Genomic DNA, 13,894 nt, shown 5'->3' on the forward strand with positions numbered 1-13,894 from the left:
ATACATACAGATAGAAAAACAAAAAACAAGGACATGATCTAGTGTGAACGTTAACTTTTAGGTGCTGTGTCGTCTTCCAGTAAATGGAATTGTCTTTGTATCTGGTACCTTCTGTATTTTTGTACTTTGAGGATTATGCTGCACTTGATTTTCTTTTTCTATGTAATATTACTAGAAAAGTGAAACCTAAGTTTGTGAAATGTTTTTTCTTTAATTGGAAGATAAGAGTTCTCTGTAAATGTCTAACTATTGAAGAGGCTATGACTCATATAAATTTACAGAAAATTTTGAGTCACTGATACAAAAGAGTGTTGTCAAATGCATTATAATCATATGGTCTTATAACTTGGGATCCCTTTCATTTAGCTACAGATGCTTGTATGTTTAACTGTTATTGCCAAGAGATGAATAAGACTATTTTGAGTCCTGAACCTGTTCTCCTTGAAAAGGGTATGTGTGTGTGACAGTGCAAAATAGGATAATAGCATGTTTTCATAATGTCAAATTAATTTATGTGAATTTATGCTTTTTCTGTGATACCATACATATAAAATGAGAGTGATTAATGCAAAGTTAAACCAAGGCCAAGTTTAACAGATTCTTAATTATGTCAGTTAAGAAACAGTACTTTAATTTCTCTGTTTTCACTAATAGTTGTATTTAGCTTGTTGAGTCACTCATGAGGTTGCACAATAAAAAAGAACTTCCTGAAGTTAGTATAATGTTTTGACAACTATGTTTTAATTGAATGCTCTCATTTCTTAAAAGAAAAACACCAAATGATCAAGAAAAAAAAAAAGTCCTTAGTTTGGAAGGCTAGCTGTTTCATAGTTCATACTTCTTTTGTAGGTTTGTAGGTGGAGAGCTGAATATCTGTTACAACGCTGTAGATCGTCATGTTGAGAATGGACGAGGAGACCAAATTGCCATTATTTATGACAGTCCTGTAACAAATACCAAGGACAAAATAACATATAAGGAACTTCTGGAACAGGTATGTTTCAGAATAACCTTGTTAATGAGAAGGGGCGGTAAATATTGCACAGTAGGTAGATACCAGAGAGGTAGAAATTATCTACCTCACTAGTTTACTTCTTTTGCTATGCTCAGTATTGATTTATAAGCTTATTACCTCTGCCAAATTATACTGCATCCAACAGGTTTTGAAATTCCTCTATTTCCTCTTTTTCTTTTACAGTTTAATAATTTTTCCCCTGGTTGGTTAAATTTTTAACTTGTCTGTATTTGATTTCATTTTCTTTTCCCCTAACAGATCTTAATTAAAAGGTTAATCATAGCATTAGTTAAGTCTTTTGACAGTTGCTGTGGTGAGCAAAAGTACAGTTCCAAAGAAGTGAAATGTGTGGCTTGGCTGTTGCTGTGCATAACTGAGTGTAAGCCTAAATGAAATTTAACTGGGGGGAACCAAAGAAAGCTGCATCACCTGCCCCTGTGTAGGTGTCATGAGGGTGCTGGTGGCCCTTCTGTCTGGAAGGTGTGTGGATTTTGACTTCCCTGTTGGCTGAGGTAGCTTACTCCTGATGAGACTGTGAGTGTCCAGTTCTGCATCAGCCCATTCAGATTTACTCTCTGCCTCCCCATGGGTTGTTGCCGCCCTGAGTGTTTGCAGTCTGCCCCATTGAAAGTTCTTGGCTCTCAGGGCTGTCTGCTGGAGGTTTGCCCTCATGCTGCTACTCTTGTTTAGCTGCCTTTCTTCTTCCAGTTACATGTAGCAGTTGAACTTAAAATTGAGTACAAAGAAATGTTGGGAGTTGTAGTCGTATTCTTCCTCAAGGTGTTTCAATGTGCAAGATGGATTACTTTGAATGTAACACACTCACTGTACTTAAGATATGCATATAGTGTCTGGAGTAATGTGAAGCTGTGGTTTAAAATGTGAAATGAGGTCAGAATACAGTAATTCCATTTGTGAGAATTGTTGCAAGAAAAGAGAAGTCACACAACTACAAAGAAATTATAAACCTGTAATGCATTCTACCTTTAAAGGAAAATACAGAAAACATGTACTCCTTACCAGTTTTCTATTTATTTGGACACAAGTCCAATAAACAACATGACATACGGTATGCTGGAGCTGGAATAACTAGCTTTGGTGTTTTAAGGAGTCAGAAGACTTTGAAAAGATCCAGCTCCTTATTTAATTTTATTTATACTACTATATATAAGTATAATTAAAATTTTATATATACAATTTTTGTGTCATTTGCCTTCAATAATTATGATATATACACAATCTATATGCAAATAGATGTGTATATATGAAATCAATCTATGTATACACACATTGCATATAATACTTGGTTAACTTTAATGCAGAAATGCAACATTTTAATGTAAATTATCTTAAGTGAATTTGCTTGGTAGAAATTTCCACTGAAAAGAACAGTAGCCTTTTTTCTGCTTTTTAAGCTTGATATTATATTAAGTCTCCTAAGTTTATGCCTCTATAAGAGTATTAATAGTCTTAAGGCATGGCGAATTTCTGCAAAGTGAGAAAATTTTGTTAGTTGACATACACATCCTTTCATCTACATTTCTTCTTACAGAGCATTGCCAAACCAAGTGGAAGAACTGGTTTAAGTTTTCTGGGGTATGTAGCAGTACTCACTCAGAAGTTCATTATAATCCTGCTGGAGGCTGAGTCCTATCTAAATACTATTTCTAAATTCTCTACAGATTGCTCTTAATCAAAAGCAAATAAATGTGAAAGGCAATATTTGATATCAATAGCTTGTCTGTTGAAGCTTTCTGGTCCACTTTGGTACAGTAAGGTTAATTTGGTAGTTTAATCTGCTAGCTACCGGACTCATGAAAACAAAAGTAACAAAGAGATCTGCTGAAAATGGGAGGGACGTAGGCTGTTGTATTTTTTTCATGGATCTTGTTGGTCTAGGAGAGTTTAGCTTGCATTGATGGATTCTATGCTTGTGTGTTCCAGTCACTGTTCAACCCAGGAAGGTTTGGAATTCCTCTTTTGAGCATTTTGAATGGGATTTCTGGTTTTGCATCTTTCAAGACGAATTTTTTTGGCATGGACCTAAACTGCTTTTGGTAACTGCTAGGAGTTCAGAACTGAATGACTTAGAAACCTTAGCTGCTAATACAGCTGTAGTATTTGGTTGCTGGATAAAAGTAAAACCATGCTCACTGGGTCCATGCATTTGATAGAAGTGTAATTTATGCTCTGGTCTTCCAAGCTGATAGCCTGCTAGAGTTTCTTATTATATCACTTGGTCTCAAGTGATTTTATTACTGAAATGTCAAATATATTAAAGAGAGTGACCAGTCTTAAACTTGAAGAAAAGTGGAGAAATAGCGTGTTAGTTTTTGAGTGATAAAGTACACTACACTGTATTAATGTAAATCATAAATGACAACACATTGTAGCAAAGTGCAAGGTTTCATGGCTTTTATTAGCAGTTTAATGAAATGTCAGTATTCACTTTTCCACCCTCCTATTTTTTTTTAGAATGAGTGATTGCTTGGATATTTCAGGGCTACCACATCAATCTGAAGGGCAATGTAAACCTGATTTACAGTATTCCCCTGTCTTCCAAATAGTTGCAGATAGAGACAGTGTTTTATTGTATAGTCCAAATGTTCCCTGTCTGTCAGAAGGATGAAGAAAAGGGCACAAGGAAAATCATAGATACCCGTGTATTGGATTGGATTGTTGTCTTCAGTGACATTGGCAGTCTTTAGGGCGGGGAAGTCAGGTGCAGAAAAGTGATTACTGGGTTTGCACAGCTGACGTGTAGTTCTGTCTGCAGTATGCTGTACACGCGTTCTGCTTTAAATGCAATTTAGCTATGATAGATTTCAATAAAGATTATTTAAGTACATGCAGATCTCTTTGCTGTCTCTCTCCTATACCCAGGAACCAGTTATATAGCTCGTTTGCAGGCACTGGGAGTCTTCTATTACAAAATTATTAATTACGGTCATTAAATAATGTCTTTTTCCTTTAGCAGGCAAACATTTCCTTTTTCATAATTATTAATAATTATTTATGAAATAATAATAATGAATAATAATAGTACTTGTCTATTTTGTTTAAGTATTTATTGTCCACTATCCACACTTACAGTGACTATAAAAATACTCATTAAATGTTATTTTCATTGCCTCTGGCCTTTTTGGCAACACTCTGCTTGAGAGTCACAAGCAGGGAAGATAATGATTAGCTTTCTTATTTCTTTGAGAGAAGGTGATGTTAGCTCTGTGTTTGAAGATTTTAATGTTTTCAAATGAGGAAGTACAGAAAAGTAATTTGCCTTTAGAAGTAGAGTTGCTATCTTTATTTACAATTACTTTCACTAACTGTACCTAGAAATTACTGTAAATGCTGGTGGTATGGCAATAAATGCTAGCTTTGCACATGTCCAGTCTTTGGTTTTTGTTGAGTTTTGATAGTGTGTTTCAGTTCTAGATGATCTTGATAGGTATAAATAAGTCTAGCATTAAAGATATTTTCTCTTGAAAATCAGTAATATTTAAGATAAAAGATCTATTCCATACAAATCACATAGATACCTAAGTTTGTGTGAATTTTCAGCTTGGTGTGGTGCTGACTTTGCCTTACAAACATGTTCTTTCTTGTGGTTGAAAATAACAGCACAGGTTTATGCAATGCTTACAGAAAATGGAACTTAGGCAGTATCTTCTGGTGCAAGAGTGCCTGCTTGGGGCTTCTGTGGTTCCATTTTCTTATATCCTTGGGGAGAATGTAGAAATGTGCTGTTTGATTGTGGATGAGCTGTGAATTTAATGCAAAGACAGAGGAGATGCTCCTGGAGTTTCTGGATGTTACTGTCTCAGGTTACTGAAAGTCTGAACATGTATTTCCACTGAAGAGAGACAGTGAGGTGGGAGATGAATATATAAGAGCAATATGGGAGCAGAGGTGCAGGAAATAATGACATTAGGCAGAGGTACAAACAGTAGAAAGAGCACTTAAAACCAGTAGTGGGCCTTCGATGTGCACAGAGTGACCCATGATGCTTCTTCACTTGAGTAAATACATCACTGTAGCTGATTTACTATTGGTTATTTTTTAGATATCCTTACTGCATACAAAGCAGTTTATGTCCTTTTCAATGTATTTGTGAGGATTCTAGGACTGAATATAGTTGCTCTTTAGAGAAGACTCAAATTTTTTAAAAGAATTTTTTATAAAAGAAAGCATTTCTTTCAGAAGATACCACATTGCCATGCCACAACCAGCAGGTTGGGACAACTTCACAGTGCTTGTCACAGTCTCCCATGCTCACTATAATCCAATTTACTATGTGTTAAATACTGATGAAATATTCAGTACTACTTTTGTGACCAAATATTGTGTACTGTCAAAGTAATAAATATTTTCTCATGGTGTTACAGGGGCATTGCTGTTGATCAGTGCATTGCATTTCTTGAGTTCCAGTCATTTGCTGCTGTACATAGTCACTCTTAGGTTTCTGCATAGCAAAAACGAAAATCTGACAATGAGAGCAAAAATTGATTTTAAACCTAGATATTTAAACCTAGATAACACTGAATTTGTGTTTCCCTTTGTTTCAGAGTATAACGTCTCTTGTCTCAGATTGAGAAGTTTATGACTGCGTAAAGAAAATACTACTACATATTGATTTGTGTTTCAAAGTTAGCTAGTTAGGACAGAACTCATATTATGAAATTATGTGTTTACATTCATTCTTAAGAGCTAAAACTGAGAAATATAAACTGTTACCTGAATAAAAGAATAACTGGTAGACTCGCATTTAAAAATTTGCTAGACATTGCTATTGATTTTTTTGGCTATACTGACTACAATAATTGGTCTCCTTCCATTTTTATTATACAAAAGAAAAATATATAAGTAGGTTTTTTGCAAGAAAGAAAATGTCTTAAATTTACTGAAGCTTGATTACATTACATCAACTTTCCTTATCATACTGGCTTGTGTCTTGGATGTTGTGCATCTGTTGACTGTATGAAAGTTTTTGTAATGGAGCAACAGCAGATCTGAAGAAACTTTAAACATGAATGTTTTGTCAGTACAGGTCTCCAAGTTAGCTGATGTCATGATCAAACATGGTGTGAAGAAAGGAGATCGTGTGGTCATCTACATGCCCATGATTCCACAGACAATGTACTGTATGCTGGCTTGTGCGAGAATAGGAGCCATCCATAGCCTGATTTTTGGTGGATTTGCATCTAAAGAGCTTTCAGTTCGCATTGATCATGCAAAGGTAATAACCTCTTTGAAGCAAGAAACACCATTGTGTTAGTTACTCCTGTTTGTCAATGTCAAAAACCTGTTGTTTGGATTTTTTCCCAGACAGGATAACATTTCTCTTTGTGTGGCACACAGTTTGTTTATAATACCTATTGTTGCAATATGAGCAAAGTACTATGTGCTGAGGCTGAACTTGTATAGCAGACACCAAGTGAGCAATTATGACCCCTTCTACAAAAGCAGAAGTTTAACACACTGTTGTTTGTGTAGAGTGTACTTTCTTCTCATTCTCAAGTTTGTCAATCTTTTTCTACAAAGCATCTCTTTAATACTGGTTTTTGGTTCAGCGTTTTCATCAAGTGTATGAGGAAAATTCTGCCAACCCTAAGTGATTTCACTGGCTTGTCTGATGTTTAGGCATGTTAGGCAGTTAATTTTTTCAGCTGTGTTTGATTTAGGAATGGTGCTCCCCAATTTATTGTTCTCATTGAAACACTCCAAACCTTATGTTGCTTGCTCACTGCTCCCTCTTCCTCCCTGTGCTGGGATGAAGAGGAAAATTGGAGGCGTAAAAGCTAAAGAATCAGTTGAGATAAGAACAATGTGCTAGAAACAGCAATGAAATAAATGAACAGTAACAGCAGCAATATTCATCGCAGAGTGTACAAGAGAGGCAAATCGTTCACGCCATGCTGAACCTGCACTACCCCACTACACCCTCCAGAAAGGACCCATCTCTCTTGACAGCTATGGAAACAGTTGCCCTAAATAAGTGACTGTACTGATTACATAGTTAATAGAGATGAATGCTTTAAAGGCTCCTGTGTTCGGCATAAGTTGAGCTTGTTTATAAAGTGTTGTGATGTCCGTGTTACTGAAATGAAAATAGTAATTGACTATTCTTAGTACCTTATGTAGGCATATTAGTAGCTTGTGTATGCATTAGTTTCAAACAAGCTAACAATGGAATAGCCTATTCTTGTTTTCCACTAGTGAACAAGGTAAAGTCTTTTGTCACCTTGATCAGTCACTTGAAGCATTCAGCAGACTCTCTGTGGTAGCCATCTTATCATTGAATAATGTTGCTTAGATGTATAAACCAGAACAGGATTTTGTGTAGGGTTCAAGTCTCTAGGATCTGTGGAACTTTCATGTAGATTTCTGTGTGCAGAAGTGCTGTTCAGATGACTGAAGTTTCAGTTTTATGAATATCTGTAAATAGAGACTTGAATGCATTTCCCCTCTCTCCTTGATGCTTTAACAAAGATGTTAATAAAATGGCCAAAATGGTTTGTTGGAATGATGAAAAAAGGCTAACAACAGCTCTCTAGTTTTCCCTGTCTTTCTTCTCACTTACCCATTTTTTAACAAGCTATAAAATAATGTAGAAGAAAAATTAGAAGCTTTAAAAATTGAGGTTGCTACAAATACAAATCATCTAGCATGTTTACTTTTAGAGTATTTTGCAATTATTGGCTAATTAATCCCAATGATTTTTCCCCAGGGGATAAAAGGGAGAGAGCACAATAGTCATAATCCTTGCTTCATGCATTAAAATGAAAAGAGAGGAAGTTTGAATTTTCTACCCAAGGTCACATAGCAACTCTTTTGAAGGGCTAGCCATATAATTATTAGCTGCAAAGCATGAACTAAGTCCTAATTTACATTGCCTTTTGGTTTCTTTAAAAGGCAGTATTATGGATGATTTTTGGTCCATCTGATGTATAATTAAAATGTGAGTAAAGGGAGGCATATCCTCAATCTAAATTTCAAAACATGCCCCAATTTTCAGTGTGATAAAGCTTTCATGATGAGTAAATTGCACACTCTTGAGGCTACCTGCAAGTACCTGTGATAGATGGTAAAAATGCTGAATAAATAAAGCACTTGCACAGTAATCTTTTTATTAGGCTTTTATTTGAATTGGTTTAGATGCTGCAGTACAGGACCTGATATTGGTAAAATTAATTAGAAAGTGTTAAAGATGTGCAGTGGAAAGCTAGCTGTAAGATGGTCTTGTAGAAGAAAGATCAAACTTCATACTCTGTTGGAAAGTCTGAGTGAAAGAAATAACATGCACTTTCTAGTGACTATGAAAAGGTACACTTGGCCAGCTTAGCTTAATTTATCTTGAATTTTAAATAGGTCTGGGAATGCTGCAAAGTCCTGCAGCTGGTAATTTCTGCTTGTGTTAGGTGTTGGCAGTTACAGGCATTCTGCAGTGAATTGTGATGAAGTGATACAGAGCATGAAAACAGGAAATGTTTGTCTTTCCTGTCTTTCATCTTTCCTTTTACTTGAGTGTGGGAATATAGAATTAATAATATTAAAGCAATAGGTAGGTTCATACAATCATGGAACAGCTGGAAGGGACATTTAAAGGTCATCTAGTCTGAGTTCCCTGCAATAAGCAGGGCATGTTCAGATAGATCAGGTTGCTAAGAGCCCTGTCAAACCTGACATTGAATGTTCCCAGGGGTGTTCCCATGTATCATCTCTGAGCAATCTGTGCCAGTATTTCACCACCCTCATTGCAAAAAATGTCATCCTTATATCTAGTTTAAATATACCCTCTTATAGTTTGATACCATTACCTCTTTGTCCCATTGCAGCAGACATTGCTCATGTCCAGCTTTTCATCCATTAGTATCCCAAGTCCTTTGTGGCAGGGCTGCTGTCGGTCCCTTCATTCCCTAGAGTGCATTGATTTTTGGGGTGCTTGGCCTGGCACAGGTGCGGGACCTTGCACTTGTGCCCTGTTGAAGCTCATTAAGTTGTCATGGGCCTACTCCTTGAGGTTGTCCATGTCCCTCTGGATGGCATCCCCTCCTTCAGGAGTGTCAGCTGCATCACTTGAAGGGTATTAGAGAGTATAGAAGAATTTGTAGAAGGAGTCCTTACAACAGAATAAAAATGTTGGTCTTGTACCAACATCTTATACTACTGGGCCTTGCTTTAGCTCATTTCTACTTCATAACATTGCTGGTTTTTTTTCTATAGCTCGCTATCTGTGTAATTTGTTCTCCAGCAGACCTTTGAACTCTCCCTGGTTTTTCTTCAAACTTGTTATATTTCTATCTAATCTTAACATATAGGACTGCATGGAGTCACAGAAGAGGTTGGAAATGGGTGTGTGAAAGCAGTATGGGAGCAGAGGTGAGGGGGAAATAATGTCACTAGGCAGAGAGAAGAAAAGAGCAGTTGAAACCAGTAGTGGGCCTTTGATTTGCCTGGAGTGATCCATGATGCTTCTTCACTTTGGTAGTACATCACCTCGGCTAATTTAGTATTGGTTATTTTTAGATGTCCTTACTACATACAAGGCAGTTGATGAGCACAGGTGGGATCATCTACAAATTACTATAAAGCTAGTGATAACAAGAGTCTTTTATCTTAACACTTGAATAGGACTGTGTATCTTTTATTTATTACAGTCTGACTTCAGGGTGGCCTCCCAATGAATGTGCAGCTTAACTGCATTGTATTTTATCATCTTCTACTAAATCAGTGCATTCCAAAAAGAAAATCAATGAATGCTGAAATTTTAAAGCTCATCCTGAATCTTTATTTTGAATACACGCCAGTTAGTGATCTTTCCCGAATGACAGATTTGGACAGGAAACATTTTATTATTGCACAAGAAAAAAATTTAATCTGTGCTTTCTCTGCTGAATTTGATTTAGCCTTAACTGTGACATTGTGGTTTATGCCTACTTAACGGGATTTATGCTAATGCATACAATTAGTAAACTAGCTTGATCAAACTGAGCGCCATATGATAAATACACTTCTAAAACTTCAAAACAATGGAGATTGAAGACTCATTCTTTTCCAAGTAAAATAGGTTCTAACACATAGTTTTTTTGGTGCTACCTTTTCTCTCCTAAAAAACAAAAAAAATAAAAATACCAATCTTTGGACTGAAGTCAAAATAGCTTCTCTGCAGATTTCTTCACTTAGGCAGTCTTACATAAAAGCTGTGGTTAATTTATTGACAAAGATGTGAAATCTACATTTGGAAGCATATGTTAGTCTAAAAAGCCCCAGAACTATACAAATCTGATTTTTAGTAATTTTGCACCCTCAGTCCTTCAACCATCTCTTGAAAAACTCTAGCCTTACTTCCCTCATGTGCCTTATGACTTCCACTCATTCTCTTCCTGTATTTCTAGTTTCCTGCCATCTCTTGTTCACCTTGTTTTCCCTCTTTCTTCTCTTTTCTGTCCTGTGACTTTTATTGCAGGCTGTGAAAAAGCCAGCAAAGTTCTTCAGCTAGTATTGAAATGTGGAATTGGAAGCATTAGGTAGAAGGCAAAACAGTACAGCTAACTGTTGACATCACTGCATCACTCTTCCTTAGTGGAGGAGCTGAGATGGACAGGGGTTTCTCTCTGTGTTCAATAATATTTGTGCAACTAATAAGAAGTTAATATTGTTGATGTCTTACCTCAAATGTGTTTGAAAATAGTGAAGTGTCAGAAGGTATTAATGTCCATCAAACAAAAAGCATGTGCATGGACAGTGAGATGACACAAGCTTGATTTACTCTAGAAAACTGATCTAAAGTCTTGTGTCTAATTATATAAAGATGAATTGTACACATTGAATTTGATGGAAAATATTATTATGTTACATATCTAAAAATACATTGCAAATGTACATATTAACTATCTTCTTTTTTTAGCCCAAACTTATTGTAACAGCAAGTTTTGGAGTAGAACCAAAAAGGAAAGTGGAATACATACCTCTCCTAGAAGCAGCACTGGCAAGGGTACAGAGCAAACCTCATAAAGTTCTCGTTTACCAGCGACCTAATTTGGTGGGTGTACAGTTTTACTGCCTTTAGTACTGCCTTCACTTATTTGTGTAGTGCATGTGCCTTTACTTTTCTGCAAGAAATATTTTACTGTATCTATTGTAGTTTGCTTTTTAATTTTAAGGGCAAGCATTATATTCATAAGATTTAAATACAAAATAGAACTAATGTGTGGAGAGATTAGAGAAAATTGAGCAGTACTGTATAAAAAATTTGAATAGCACATGTCTTTTGAATGAATTCCATTTATTCCATGTGGTTTTCTTTTGACAATTTTCTTATTTTTCAATGGGCAGGGCCATGTTCCTCTTACCAAAGGTCGTGATCTGGACTGGGAAGAAGAGCTTGCAAAAGCCCAGTGTTCAAAATGTGTCTCTGTTCCCTCAGACCATCCACTTTATATTCTGTATACATCTGGAACAACAGGTTTGCCCAAGGTAAAGGACTATCAGTAGTCTAAGTGTTTGTGACCAACTACTTGCACTTCCCCATGAAAAAAAAAAAATTAATTGAAAAGGTGGAAAATGTTTGCCAGAGCACAATGCTGTAAATTATACATATTCTACAAATGGTTTAATCTCATTTGTTCACATTTCACTATTTTAAAGGCAGTGTCTAGGAATAAATAATGTTTTTAAATTTAAATAGTAGTAATATAAAGATAAGATGCATTTTCTTCAATTGTTTGTACAAAATAAACTTTTGAGGATAGCAGAATGTCTTTTATTCAGTACTGTCTTCTGTGTTTTAACTTTCTTAGATAAGCATAATATGGTTACTTAATGACAAGACCAGTTAATATATCACTTGTGTGATAGCATTTGTTGCTGACTAATCTTGTTCATTATTTACATATTAGCTAATTGTCTTGTAGATAAGGTGTGCTGAATGGCATTACAGATTAAATGAAATAATGCATGTTCTGAACGCCTGTGTTACTGCAGTTCTGAGTACATAATACCCTGAAAATAGAAGTTTTGATTAAGTGAAAATTAACAAAGGGTATCCTTTGAAAAAGTTTGCTTTTGAATGCAAATTAGTTTTAACAATGTATTTTTAAAGGATTGTATTTTAAAAGTTAACTCTCCGAGTGTTTGCCTGGTACTTAAAATGCTCGTTTACAATGTGGAAGACAAGCTGAATATAATTTTCTGGCACTAGTCTTACCACCACTGATTCAGACAGTATCACACATCCTGGAGAGAAAAATTCTACTGCTAAAAATTATTTAATGGTGTTGCCTAGAAAGTTCAGAATCTCTTAGGATATAAGGGAAAACAAACATCAGTTTTGCTGAGAAAAATGTTTTCTGCTTTTACCTTCAATGTGGGCCATTGAAAGCAATATATATATCCCAAATCATACAGTTGTACTGTCGAAAAACCCAAGATAAAATCCTTTGTTACAACAGATATTTTCCTTGACTCACTATCAATAGAGTATCTCAGAGGTAATAGGTCTCAGAAGTTTGCTTCACTGTGTTGTCTCTGCAGAGAAAAATATAGATACCTTGAATCGGTCACCCTTTCACAAGAGAGATTTTCAACTAGCAGTAAGCTGCAATAAGTAATTCTCAGTGAATAAAATAACTTTTTTATTGATTTAAGTAACTTAATTTAAATGGTCATTCAGGTAAAACTACTTGGTTATGACCATCCTAAAAATCTTCTGTTGATCTCAGAACAGAGGCTAGGTTAGAAGCTGAGTTGAACAAAGGCAACCTGCTGTCTGAAATTGTGAAGTGTTTGTAAACCATTCTCTGCCTTAACAATCTCCATTTTAATGAGTTAATGTATCTCTGCAGTCCCTCATTTCTTGGATGAGGCCTGAAAGTGCCTATTTCATTCTATTAAGTACATCAAGAGAATGTACCATGCCTAGCACAGCTGCATTGTAATGTCTGCTCACTGCATATTTGTTTGGCCCAGTGGGTTTCATCTGAATTTTAGTTCAGGACACCAGGACGTAGTTTACTTAATTCTTTCTTCTATGAATAATGTGCTAGAAGGTGATGGAATATATATTGACCATACTAATATTGCAAAATACGTCCAAAAGTTTCCTCTTAAAGATGTTCCAGAGCTGATTTTTGGTTTACCAAGGTGCACGATGCTGTTGATAATCTCTCATTCTAATTTTCAAATCTCTCTTTTAGCTCAAAGACTGAGGTAGTATTCATTTAGCATTCATCTCTGTTCTTCAGGCTAGATAGTAAACTTTCAAGAATATATTCTGACATCTTTAAAAAGAGGGCAGAAAGGGACATTTCAGGGAGTAATTCACCCCAGTTTTTTCAGGGATCATCTATTTTGCAGGTGTGAAGATGATACACATAGAGTAGGCAATGAGTTTAAAATATGCCTAGCACTGGGATGGTACAGTTTAAGTGAGGTAAATACTTAAACTCTGATTTTTTGTCAGTATATATTGACTGAGTATTTGAATATCCAACTTTTATGAGAGAATTTTAGCATTGTTAATTGTCTTCTGAATGTTTGTTTGTTTTATTGTACGTTTGGGTTTTGTTTTCCAAAATGACTTCTTTAGTGGAGGTGTTAGTATGTTGTTGTTGGAAGAGATCCTTTTCTTGAGTAAGAAGTATTGAAGTTGGACAACTTTAATTCCATTGCTGCTAAATCCTTACCATTTAATTGAACACAGCAATATGATTGTATCCTTCAAATCTTAAATATTTAAATACTCAAATTTTCTCATTTAGGGTGTTGTGAGACCAACTGGTGGCTATGCAGTTATGCTGAACTGGACCATGTCAGCTGTATATGGCCTCAAACCTGGTGAGGTAATTCTATTTAAATCTCATGTAAATGTTTTTTAATGCC

General features: G+C 35.6%; 1 protein-coding gene across 2 annotated transcripts in view; it reads left to right on the forward strand.

Moving 5' to 3' along the window:
- ACSS3 (acyl-CoA synthetase short chain family member 3) overlaps positions 1 to 13,894 on the forward strand; it is a 75,231-nt gene that overhangs the window by 4,949 nt on the left and 56,388 nt on the right. For both annotated transcript variants that reach the window (XR_005953054.1, XM_041409732.1), the window contains exons 2-6: positions 850 to 994; positions 6,063 to 6,251; positions 10,923 to 11,057; positions 11,351 to 11,491; positions 13,774 to 13,854. Coding sequence is in view for 1 of the 2 variants with exons in the window: in XM_041409732.1 (XP_041265666.1) it covers positions 850 to 994; positions 6,063 to 6,251; positions 10,923 to 11,057; positions 11,351 to 11,491; positions 13,774 to 13,854 (691 nt within the window). In the remaining variant the exon portion in view is untranslated. The remainder of the gene's footprint in view (positions 1 to 849; positions 995 to 6,062; positions 6,252 to 10,922; positions 11,058 to 11,350; positions 11,492 to 13,773; positions 13,855 to 13,894) is intronic.

This window comes from Onychostruthus taczanowskii, unplaced genomic scaffold (assembly GCF_017590055.1).
Source record: "Onychostruthus taczanowskii isolate IOZ18803 unplaced genomic scaffold, ASM1759005v1 scaffold31, whole genome shotgun sequence".
NCBI lineage: Eukaryota > Metazoa > Chordata > Aves > Passeriformes > Passeridae > Onychostruthus > Onychostruthus taczanowskii.